Genomic DNA, 13344 nt, shown 5'->3' with positions numbered 1-13344 from the left:
AGCGTTTTACTGGCCCTCACAAACATACAACAACCTGACAGTGTCCGCTACGATCGTCTACCTGCCTTTCATCACAGTGATGAGGAAGCATTGTGTTTTGTAAGTAAGTACTTTGACTTTCATGAGTCCTTCCTGGATTCTGGTATGCGTCATCCAGCAAACGCTAGCAGCTTGGTTCCTAAGCCTAGTCGCTTTGAATTGGATCAGCTGTATGAGGAAATGAGGACTTTGTCTGTATCAATTTGGAGTGATTGAAAACCGACGTGTGACGTAGGTCCACATGTGGGTATTCCTTCCATTTTTATACTCATGACATCAGAGGAACAGTCGAATCAAAAACAACTGAGAAAGCTCAATCTTCGTCATTTCGTGGTCACTTTGGCTGCAGCATTACACCTTGGATCTTTTGGTGACTTTTCGTTATTCGATGACATTTGTCGATTGACGATTAAGTCTTTTTCAATGGAACCTTTAGAGACGCCTCATTCTTCGAGTCTCCAGGACCTTTGAACAACGCATATCGTTATCTGCGAGAGAGAAAGAGAGAGAGAGAAGGAACGACAAACAACATGGACTTGTGGGTGAGACTGTTCTAAATTAAGTTGCTTTTCTTGCTCTACCATCTTTGCCCTTTTACGTCCTAAATTACTATCTATAGTTATTATTTGAATCATGTGTTTCTTTTCAAATATATTTCTCTTGGTTATCCCACACCTTTGGTGTACGTCTGACTACTACTACTCCACCTTAAGGCGTCTCTCATTTCAATAGGACACATTGTCATAGGAAACAACGTCATTTATGCGTGTCCTGCATCTGCTTTATGATGACATTTTACTCAGTTTTGATCTGATGTAACGTAGAGCCATCCCATTTACTTCTACAATATTATCAGAGTTTAACGAAAAAAAAATGTCCAAAACTTAGATATATGATAATTGATAGATCTTATTCAGCTGAACAAAATCATATGCGTGAGCTCATGCGCAGTTTTCGAGAAACTGGAGAAAACGAAAGTAATTTAAAACCTAGAAATTGATTATGCACAAGAGCCATGCGATTTACTGAGGTGAAACTGATACTGTAATACATTTTCATTAAGCTCTTTCTGGCAGCAAAACGACAATACTTCGCATGGTTAATAAGATATAGCCGAAAATTTTCATTAACTCTTTAAATTTTAATTATGTTGAACTGAAATATTGTCCCAAGATATGACATACATATTAGGTCAACATATCACATCGACCTAAACAAAATAACATGATAGAAAGTAAATTCTAATGTGTAGTTTTTGAAAAAAAAAAGATTTTTTTTAGGTGCTAAAATGTATGTTGTCCGTTGGTAATAAATAATAAAACAGCCACACAAAAAATAATAATAAAAAAATAGTTTTGTGCAGTAGACCCCAGGGTATGGATTCGATTAATTTTTTTTTACGCCAAATCCGAATTTCAAAACCCCAAGACGGTTGACCATGTGAATTTTGTTTTATAGGCGAACCCTACCCAAAATCGCTCAAGTTTTTCGCCCATTAAAAAAAAATGACAAGGTCAATCGTCCTGAGGTTTCAAAATTTGGATTCTGTGTCACAAAATACATAGATTCTATACCCTTAACCTTGGCTCTGCTGAGCATTTTTTTTTTTTTTTTTTTTTTTTAACGGAGGGTGCTGTGCATTAATACTTTTTATTTTGCTGGAAGAAACTGTCATTTATTTAGAAGCTCTGGATAAAATGTAATGGCAACGTAGCTATAATTCGTATCTGGTTTTATGCACAGGAGTACACCTGTTATATTCTTCCAATGTAATAACCTCCCATCTCTACCACTTTCTGCTACACGTGTGCCAGGCATCATACACCGCCAGAGTATCAATTTTTGTCGATGGCGCACAGGGTCCGCCAAGCAGCACAGATGATGGCTTCTCTTGTGGCATAATGCTTCCCGCGAACTAGTTTCTTCATTTTGCCGAAAAGGTTGTCATGAACTCCCTGAACATATTGTTGTGCACTGCGCCCATGTGCCACTTCAATCTTAATACATGAACGTTGTTCGTCTCTCTGAAACATGTCGTTATGCTGCTTTCTCTCTTCTCTTCTAACTTACGGCACTGCTTTTTTTAATTGAATAACACATAATTGTTACCATTCGCCATACTTCTTTGCCTCATATCCCCTTATCAGCTACGATAATCTTGTAATGCTGAGATACAGCCCTCTGACGTGAGAACTGAGTTAACTACCAGATTGTTGTTTATCTTTTCTTAATGGTGACATATATACTACTCTTTACGTATATACTACTTATAAATTAACGAAGAGTAAACAGAAGTCTAAAAATATTTCATCCTGTATAAGACCTACAGATGGTTTATTCAACTTGTCTCTTCAGACTTACATATTTAATATATTAAAAATTATATAAAACTTATAGAAAAGTATGATCTTATCTAACAAGTTTTAAGGAGTTTTATTACATATGTTTTCTATGTATGTGTAGGGTGTCAGAATATATAAGTCTTCGTAGTAAGTTACGATCTCTATTTGTTTTTTTCAATTAGAATCGGCGATATTATAAGTTGGGTATTAACTAACGCATGAGTAGCTGATTTTGAAACCTTCATAGAAATGCAAAAGCTTCCAAGATCTGACAACGATGACATCACAAACTGCCTCTTCTGATTTCCTTGTAATTATCCGTGAATTTGCCGAATGTTGCAAACTAACTCAGATTGTAGGAGACTACAGATAAATTGTGCCATAAAAACAGACCCGGACACAAATAAAAATGGCAGTCGTTTTTAGTGTATTAACAAAGATAGAAAGCAACTAAGTTTCGAAGGAGAGTCGGTAGAAGCCTTAATACTAAAGATACAAGTCTACCATTTGACTATGGAACTGAGGAAGAAGCCGCAGAACAACAAGTCGAGATGGTCAGAAGCATAATTATATGAATCGAAGCATGAAGGACAAACCTTTCACCCAGCTCTCCCGATAAGGACTTTTAAGTCATCCTTACGTTTATTTATTTTCATGGTTTACTTAGAACCTCCGCTCGATCTAGTGGCTGACACGCTTGACTTTGGTTCGCGTGGTCCTGGGTTCGATTTCCGGTGAGGGTATAGTTGAACGACCAAAGTCGTTTGGATTCCACTATAATAGTAAGTCCACGTCTCCTTAAAGGAACAGACATAATCGCGGGGCGTTAAACTAAATCAAACCAAACCAAATGGTTTACTTACTTGCTGTAGTGAATTTGCTAAGAGCACCTAGTGTACTGACAAGGACATCGACTTCTTCAAATCGAGGATTCAGTATTTTTCTCTTTGTTCGTCCACCAACGAGCACTTTGGATGTAAATGACAGATGCTCTGTAAATTGTCTTGTTATTTCCTACAATAAACAAATACACAAATGTATTCGAAACTTAAGATAAAATTAGATTATTCTATGCTACTTTTTACTTTGCGTTGTACGAAAAGAAAATTCTCTTAATAACGAAAATAATAATGTCAAATTTATTTTAGTACGATTTGTTTTGCCATCATACACATGTTATTGCTAGAATGAACTATCAGTTATCCCATATGAGAAAATACGTGCAAAAAATATTACCAATATTGAAAAATATAATGCTCATAATGTAGTACATTAGTGAAAATGTAGTTCCCCGTGTACTTCGATTGTATGTATAGTAGTCATTATCAAAGATAAAATGAAGGGAAAAACAAATTCAAGAAAACAAATATAGGATTCTACACAGTATTTAACTATTATATTGAAATTTTTCAAGAGTATTTTCCTTGTTATCTTATTTTCGATAAATATTATCGCAAATTACGTTTCCTTTAACTCAGGGAACAGCAACCAGATTATTGAAGTTTTCTTCATGCAAAAACTTCAATAATCTTCACGTTTTTATTAATATTTATTTATTCTTACATCATTTTCCAATCTCTATTTTCTTCAAAATCGATATAATGATCACTTGCTTGACATTTGGAGAAGACAAATTTGAAAAGGCCTAGGGAAGCATTACTAGATTTTAACTGAAAATCAAATCACTAAAAATGGAAAGAATTAGAAACTGGAGCAAACCACAAAAAATTATTACCGTATTTGCGCGAGTATAGGCCGCACTTTTTTCGTCCATTTTGGCTAGAAAAATCATAGTACTGCCTATAATAGAGATTTTTCCCCTCAGGTCATGAATCGTACGCAGGGCCGGCGAGAGGGGAGGGCAGGAGGGGCCAGAGCCCTGGGGCCCGGGGCCCCAAAGGGGGCCCGGCGGCCGAGGATAAAGAATTACTAAATGTTGTATATTCTTGCTCAGTTCGCTTCCAATCAGTGCGCTCTTTGTGTAACAATTTTTGTGTACTGTGGTCTTGCAAAGAAATGAAAGGTGATCAGATCCAAGAACAAGCAGTTGCACTAGTTCAGCGATACTCAAAAGATTTAGGAGATGATCTTTCTGATGAACTGCATAGCCTGAAATTGATATATTCAGCCAATTTTGGTGAGAAAACGATTTCACCATGGGATCTCCTAAATAACATCAAAACTTTGAATCTAGAAACTTTATTTCCAAATCTGACAGTGGCCCTTCGTTTATTCCCCACAATCCCTGCTACCGTTGCTAGTGCAGAGCGCTGTTTCTCTCTGTTAAATAGAGTAAAAAATGTTTTACGCTCTACAGTATGTCAAGACAGATTATCAAGCTTAGGCTTGTTGGAAGTGGAGACAGAACTTATCAAGTGTACCAATCTGGATCCTATCATTGATGAATTCGCCCTGAAAAAGGCCAGAAAGGGAATTTTGTTGTAACTATACGTAGAAAAGGATACATTGTAACTGTAACAGTTGTCTAGTTGTAATACATATAATAAATTTCTCCTACAGACACTATTAATATCACATTATTAATCACACTATAGTTAATTTAAGCAATATTTCATTGAAGTAACTAAATTAGGCCTAATGCCTCATGTCTCTAATTAAGGAAGACTAACTGCATAGCTTACTTCTATCTAATTATTTCTAGCAACAATTTGTGCAAAGATATTCATGGTAGGTTGGATGGTTGAGAACATTAACTTTCTCAACTTTTATTAGCTATTTAATACGTGCTTTTCCTATTTCCTTCACAAATTAGTTTGTTTTGAGCATTTGATTGAGCATTGGGGGAGAACTTTTGCTATTACAAATAGATAAGTTACTTTTTTTCTGTATTTTGATACCGTTGTATTAAATATATTATTTTTTTTATTCATTTTAGTTTTGAAGCCTTTAAAAATCTTAGAACCAACAGCTATAGGGTCTAAACAAAATCATAAATAGTAAATTAATGAGTTTGTTGTTGTTGTTTTGTTTTGTTTTCAGCGAACACACAGACTAGGTTCAAAGTTTCACATTGGCTAGGTTCAGAGTTCTTATTATTCACTTATTTGGAGATATGGCAATACTGTTTACCATGTAAATTAAACGCATTAATGGTCTAATAAAGAGTACAAAATAAGTCTTAAGGTTCATTTTAGTTTACCTCCGTCCAAAGTAGTAAGTACGTAAAATGTTATAAGGGAACGTGTAAGGGGCCCGGGATTGCTCAGCCCCGGGGCCCGCGACCGCTCTCGCCGGCCCTGATCGTACGTTTCCAAATGATATGTAAATGTATTATTTTGCAGCCTTCAATTTGAATCATTTCAGTTGTAACGGCATATCCACATTTCCTGTTTTAAACTATAAAATCTAACTAACTTTTTTTCCACATTTGGATATTTTCACTTTTGCCCCCGAAATGAACATCGAGTTTTCAAACTACTTAAGAGTTTATCTTCTGTTGCACACCACCGACGAAGGTTTTTTTTTTTTTTTTTTTTTTAACCAACATCAAATCTGCGTCCAATTTAACGCTTTCCGTATTCCTTTGTATAGCTAATAACTTGAAGTTCGCTATATAACTAGTACGCTCCTTTCTCATCATCACTCAGAAACCAAATAATCAACTTTTCTTGAATCCGTCACTAAACCTCCCAATATCCAACATCTGTCCTCTGTTAGTGATGAGTCACCCTTTTTGTTATGCGAGAGTTAAAGAAGGGAAAGGAGAGAGATGCAAACTCAAAGTATTGTCTAAATGAACCTTCTCATAAATGTAATAGTGCGGTCTATATTAAAGGTTTACTTTTTTCTATAATCTTGTGTCAAACGTTTAGGTGTGGCCTATATTCGCGCAAATACGGTACATTACCCAAATCACAGTTTAAAACAGCACTTACTATGTTATTTAAAATACAAATAACACAGCCGATGAACAAAACACAATGTTTTTATTAAAATATCGATGTGTTATAAAAACAACACATCGATATTTTAATAAAAACCCTGTGCTTTGCTCCGAGACTTTGAATTATATGTATTTTAAAATCATTAAACAAAGTGAACATGAGCCAGATATTTATCCTATTTAAAATAAAACGAAAGGAGAATGACCAGTGTTGGTACAGCTAGCGACAAAATAGTTGAATACCTGATTGCTATCTGTGGAGCACTGAAATAGGCTTTTTCTGTGCAACTGATAATAATAATAATAATAATAATAATAATAATAATAATAATAATAATAATAATAATAATAATAATAATAATAATAAACTAAGATTGATCTCGATTATCTGGAGCGTGTTCTCCAAATTGTCAGTGCCATATATATCAGACATCATAACTCGTTGTGTGTATAATGTATTATTCTACAACATAAATTTCAGGACAAAAGTAAACGCCCAAAATTGTCATTAGTATTAATGTCGTTTTTGGTCGTTGTCGTGTACTTTACTACATAACAAGAAAGAAAAAGTACTGATCATACATAAGTTTAAAAATGAACTGCAAATATCAAATCTAGAAGAATTGAAGGAAATATGTTTGTAAATCCTTGTCTCTAATCATGGTCCTACTCTAATTTCCCGTCATTCTCCCCATTCCAACATCTATTTCTTTCTCCACAGAAGAAGATCTTGCTTACCACACTCAGTACGATTGAAATTGAAAATGATGCATATTTAAAGAGTTCGGACCAGCAGGGACTTGAACCCGGATCTTCTGCTTAGAAATACAATGCGTTAACAACTCACCTACACTAAACAATTCCTTAAGTTTATACAAAAGCTGTTAGCTAGCTAAAATGTAAGTCTAGACGAGCAACTAAGGCCCTATGAAGAGATGATTATTAGTTGTGTTAATTAGTTCTCATTATCAAATTTTATTATTTAGGTAATTGCTATTGCAATTCTATTATTACTTTTTATTATTACTATTATTAACGATCATTGGGAATTGAATTAGGAATCACGTGTATAGAAAATGAAAACTTTACCTACTTGTCTACAAAAGGGGTATGGAACAAAATTCGATCCCGGTTTGTCGATTTGGTCGTGCCAGCCTAAAGTTTTAATAACAAAAAGCCTAGGGAATAAACTAGGTTCAGGTGTGAGTATTCTTTGTTATGCAAAGTCAAGTGTGATTCATTACTTCAGCTCTGAGACTTCCTCGAGCATATTAACAAACGAGCCTTCGAAGTGAGAGATCCTGTTTCGACTCCCGGCGTTTTCGATTTCACGTTGAGACGTAGTCTACATCTCATATAGCTACAGTACTGAAAATAGACGTTAAACTACAAATTAATTAACCTAATTGCTTTGTATAGTTCCTTATCTATAGTATTGTTCTTGTATTTTCCATAGAGTGTATTGTCTCCGGACTAAAAGTAAAATAAAAATTACAGGACTTGTTATTGGATCTGGACTTGCGCCCTTTTCAGGAGTGAGGCTACAGGAGACGTGGACCTGCAACTTAACGTGGGATCCGTACCACATGAGCTCCCAACGGGAATCAAACCCGGGTTTCCTGTGCCAAAGGTGCATTATGCTAACCATGGTATTCCTGTTGTTGTAAATTTAAATAAGAGGCTCGAGTAGGGGATAAATGTATGTTCTAGCGCACTTTCACCCCCACCCCTCAATAACATAGCACACCCCTGCTTCCAAATATCTTCTAATCTACCCCCTAATAATTTTTAACACTTTTTATCCCCCAAATAACTTCTATCACATCTCAAATAACTTCTATCTTACTCATAATAACTTCTAATGCATTCAATTACTAAATCTAGTTACAAAAAGTCACTAAATCTAGTTACAAAAACCAAAAAAAAAAAAATCATTAAATCTAGTTACAAAAACAAAAAATCACTAAATCTAGTTATAAAAATCACTAAATTTAGTAAAATAAAATTACAAAACACTTTCATGATTTTACCATAAAAGTTAACTAAATTCTACATAATTACATAATACTTACAAATTAGTATATTGATTGTTACAAGTTCGGATATTGATAATGGAATCTTCTGCTAACCTCGTTCTCTATAGGAAACAATGACTTCTTAAACTCTGTCCACTGATCATAATTCAAACTGAATAGACAGCCGTTAATATCAAAAACAACTTGAACTTCGGTTTGCACATTTTTCACAATTACATTAAAGTTATTAGTAAGTATAAATTTCTTTTGAGGATCCATTCTATTCACTCCATTTTTTACTTCTGACAACATATTTTTGATCATTTTTTTGGATTCACAAAACCGATCATCATTTGAAATTTACATACAGAACTCAACAGTTGGATAATTATCTTTTAAACCAGTGTATTTGATTTTTATTCCATCTTTAACGATCTCATCAATCATTTTATCTGTTAAGTGTTTTGTAAATCTAGGTGGAAGAAATACCTTAAACTCCTCACATTCAACTAAAATGCTCTTTTCAAACATAGTTTTAATCTTTTCCATTTTCACAATCTTATATTCTGTATTTAATTCTAATTCTCTTAATCCAATAACCTGTTTTTGTTCAAGACTTCCAAGTTTATTTAAAAGTTCAATATGACTCGCCATCGTATTTATTATATTAAAACTTTTTAAAAATCAGTTTCTAATAGCCTCGAATTTCGTTAAGTATGTCATTGATTCTGTTAACAATATCTCTTACATTTTCATCTGTTAATTCACCATTCATGAGCTTAATTACATTAAGCTCATCTTTAAACAGCCGAATTCGATTCACCATATTTTTATAATATTCTTTCTTTGAAGCTATATTAAACCGTGTTGATAGACCAGTGATAACAGCAGAAGCCGAAGCAAATGCAGTTGTAATAATTGAATACACTGTAACAGGAATAAATACATTGATGAACCCTGTAGAAGCTGATAATAGAATTGATAACGTAATAAGAGTAATATAAACACATTTTATTCTCTTAAACTTCCTTTTGTTTTTCATTAATAACTTCTCAAGATTTAATATAGTATCTTCAATTAACACAATTAAATTCTCACGTGGAATGTTATCTGGAATAGTCATTTTATTAAATAAGTTTTTATGATATTGTCATAAAAACACTTACAAACTAAACAAATCTAATAAACATATAATTGATTTATATCTTCTCAAATATTTTTTCTTTCTCAACATCATACTCTAAATTTTTCTTACCAATCATAACAACATAGCAAATTGTTTTATCTGGTACATCGCTTTCAAAATTAACAGTCAGTTTCAAATTAGTTCTATCACTTACAGTTACTGATTTATGCTTGCTTGTGTTAATTACGAACATCGGCCTATTTTCTAAAAATTCTTTAGGATAATAAAACATCTCAGTATTTCCAATTGTAGCTCGCTTATATACCGTATACATTTCATAAACTTTCAAATACTTATGTTTTGCAAAATCTAAGTTTAAAGATTCTAATGGGAAAGATTCATTTCTAGAATTACGAAAATGGATATTCTGAACTTTACAATGATCAAAATAGCTTGAATCTCTTTCTTGATTATCATTTCTATCAGTTTGGAAAAAGGCAATCACAAAATTAGGCATATCAAATTCACTTGAGTTAAATTGTGTGGTTAAATCGAATTCTAAATACTTCCCACTAACAGTCTTCTGCAAACATTGATACGTGTTGAATGAAATAGGAATTTTACCTTCTTTTAACATATTAGATCTTAACAATGTGGCATAGTTAGGTTCATAATTAACAATAGGCATTCTTAACTCCATATTTGTAATCTTAATTTTACCTGGATGCGGTTGATCATTCTCATATGTTCCATCCTGCTTTTTTTGTTTTCCAAATAGCAAATGCATTATCATCAGAACCACTTCTTTTAAATGTATATTTCAAACCTCCCTTCCACATAATATCTTTAAAATCTGAACAAAATCCTGGCAAAAGTCTGAGCAAAAACACTATTTCTTCATCTGTTCTTGCCCACGTAATTCCTTCCCATCCACATTCATCATAGTGATTTGCCTCTGGTTTTGAAATCGTACATGTGTTTACAGCTGTTGAAGTTAAACCAGGATAATCTATAATATCTAATATCTGTCCATGCTTACTAACTTGAATTTGAGAAAACAAATGTGTGAAGAAATTATTAATAAGTCTAATATTTTGACCAGTAGTATATTCTCCATCAGCGTCTCTACCTCTAATTTCAAAAGTTACATAAATATCAGCATAATAAGGATGTATGAAGCCATCACCCACGTCAATATCAAATTCAATAGACCTGTTTGGCTTGTTTAAATTCTCGATTGTTTTTTGATTAGGTTTAAAGGATTGTAATTCATATGATTCTATCTTATCCATATTTATTATAAAAAATATTTATAATCGTTTTATGAATTAAGCCCATAAAATAAACCCATAAAAACTTAAATATAACTTCTCCAAATATCTTTATTCCTATTCACCTGACTAATAATTTCTGAAAAAACTATACCCATCTGTAAACATTTTTAACACTGTAATGCATAAATGTCCACAAATTACCTCGTTCAAATGTTGTATACGGCTGCTATTGTACTCTATATTATGGCCAAGATATTTTACGAGTGTTTTTGGTGGATTACCTCCAAATGAATCAAACACATACTTTCTATTTCCTTTTTTCCAATAACAAATCCAATGCGTTCCTATATTTTTAGACGTATCAAAATTAACAATAGCACACTCATTCTTCCTTGGTTGTTTAGGCAATTCATCACTCATAAATACACCTCTAAAATTTCTTATGTTAAGTTTTTTAACAAGTTGTATTAGGTCTAAATTACTTAAAGGTTTAATTTCCTCTTTTTCTTTACTGTTTTGGAGTTTACGTTTTTTGAAAGCTTACCACCTTGTTTTTCTTCCATTGCTAAGTTATGTCGTTTTTGTTCCTCTAATTCCATTTTATTCTTTTTTGCATCATCTACAGTCTTAGCAATAGCAGCCGCACCTCCAGCAACAGAACCTAGAGCACCTATTAAAGCTAAAATCGTTGGAATAGTAAATATAAAACCACCATAATGAACTTTATTATCATTTACCTTCATTTCTTTGTTTATTTTCTTAAGTTGTGGTATAGAAAGAGATAGAGACATACATTGTCCTTTACTTAGTTTTGCTTCCTTTTGTTTGAGTTGTTTGTTAGTTAAAATGTGATCTATATTTAATTGTTTAAGTTCCTGATTAGGAATCGTAAATGTAAAACCTTTTAACTGCATATTTATTATATAATTAAAAGCTTTTTATGAAAAATTTCCATAAAAAGTACATATAAACCTAAATCTAAAAAATACTTATAAACCTAATCTTACTTTCATTACTTATAAACCTAAACCAAATCTTACTTTTGTATTCATCACTAAAGCAGTTCCAAGAGCAGGTAGTTTTTCAGTTATTAAATTAGAATCTTTAGCAAAAACTCTTTCCCAAGCTTTATTTTCTAATTCCTTATCTGCAATATGTCTTGATTCTGTATCTTTATTATCCCTATAGTATATATCATGTTCTTTACAAGCCTCATCTAATTTGTTAATACCTTCATCACCTCTTTCTAATCTTTCTTGAAGTTTGTACCCGGACCGCAAAATCTAAATCCTGGAATATGCAACTCAAATGGAAGTTTATTAATCAAATCATTTACTAATCCTTTTCCATACTTTTCACTATTCCAAAATTTTGGTGGCAGCGTATTCAATATCTTTATCAAATAACCTATACCTTTTGGATCATTAGGAATAAATTGTGCAAGTTTAGAATTAATCATATCCATAATACCTACTTTCTCATTATAAAAGTTATCATTTCCAGATTTTTCTTCCCCATCAATAACAATCAAGCGATCAATCAGTTTTCTCACATCATCCATCCATATGTATTCTTTTGATAATTCGTTATATACCTTTATTCCTTCTCCAGATTTTGGTGTCTTTTTTGAAGGTGTTGTTGGTTTTATATATTCATCCCAAATAGGTTTGATAATTTCTTTATATTTTTTACCTTTATTAGATTGTTGTTTTCTTGTACTTGGATCATTATTATGAAATGCAACACTAGAATCAATTACTATTTGTTTATATTTTTCTAGATCATCATCATTATAATTTGTTGGATTATGTTTTGTCAATAATTCCCATAAACCTTCTGTTCCTGTATAATGTCGATTATTAATAACTAAATCATCACCATGAATTTTAACTTCCGCATTTCCTATCATATGTATAATTTTCCCATCTTCATCATATGGTTGTATTCCAAAACTTTTATCATCTCTAGTTGCATAATATCTTGAAGCAATATTACCAAAATGAGTTGTTGCTAAAGATTCTATTCCTTCTACTTTATATTTAATTTGTTTTTTCATGTGTTTTATTTCTTCTGTTATAGGCGTATCACTTTCATTTATAGAACTATCATACATAGGCGGTGTTTCTAATAAGCTTGAATCCACTCTCGCACTTTTATGTACAACTGGAACTAACTCTTGAATTAGATTTTTATTTTCTTCTGCTACTTTTGATATATCTTGCCCTAAATCTTTAATTGCATCAATAACAGGCTGATCTTGTTCTTTAAATTTTTCATACTTACTTCGATTACTTTGTTTAATTTCCTTAAATCTTTTAATAAGTTCTTCTTTTAACTTAATATACTTCTTAGCTTTATTAACATCCATTTATTATATAAAGAAAAAAAATAAAAACATAACATAACATAACATAACATAATATATACGTTCACCTGCATTCATATACGTTTAGTTTACACTTTTAGAAATTCTTTAATTTTATTTCTATATTTACCATTATTCACCTTCCTAGTCATATCTATTGTTAAGAAACCATGTTCTTCACTCCAACACTTGCTACATAATAATTGTAATTTTTCAAACGACATATCAGATGCAACAAATTCATCATATATATGTTTTAAATTTACATTATCCTGTCTA

The 13344-nt window shown here is 32.4% G+C and overlaps 1 protein-coding gene across 1 annotated transcript in view; it reads right to left on the bottom strand.

The window, feature by feature from the left end:
* The window catches only part of Dbp21E2 (putative ATP-dependent RNA helicase Dbp21E2), a 79277-nt gene that overhangs the window by 38264 nt on the left and 27669 nt on the right, over nucleotides 1-13344 (bottom strand). Inside the window, exon 7 of the mRNA XM_081758794.1 lies at nucleotides 3245-3395. Coding sequence (XP_081614920.1) covers nucleotides 3245-3395 — 151 coding nt within the window. The remainder of the gene's footprint in view (nucleotides 1-3244; nucleotides 3396-13344) is intronic.

This window comes from Thermobia domestica, chromosome 5 (assembly GCF_964235325.1).
Source record: "Thermobia domestica chromosome 5, izTheDome1.hap1.1, whole genome shotgun sequence".
NCBI lineage: Eukaryota > Metazoa > Arthropoda > Insecta > Zygentoma > Lepismatidae > Thermobia > Thermobia domestica.
Note: the sequence above shows the minus strand (reverse complement) of the source record. Positions and strands in the feature narration are given on the sequence as shown.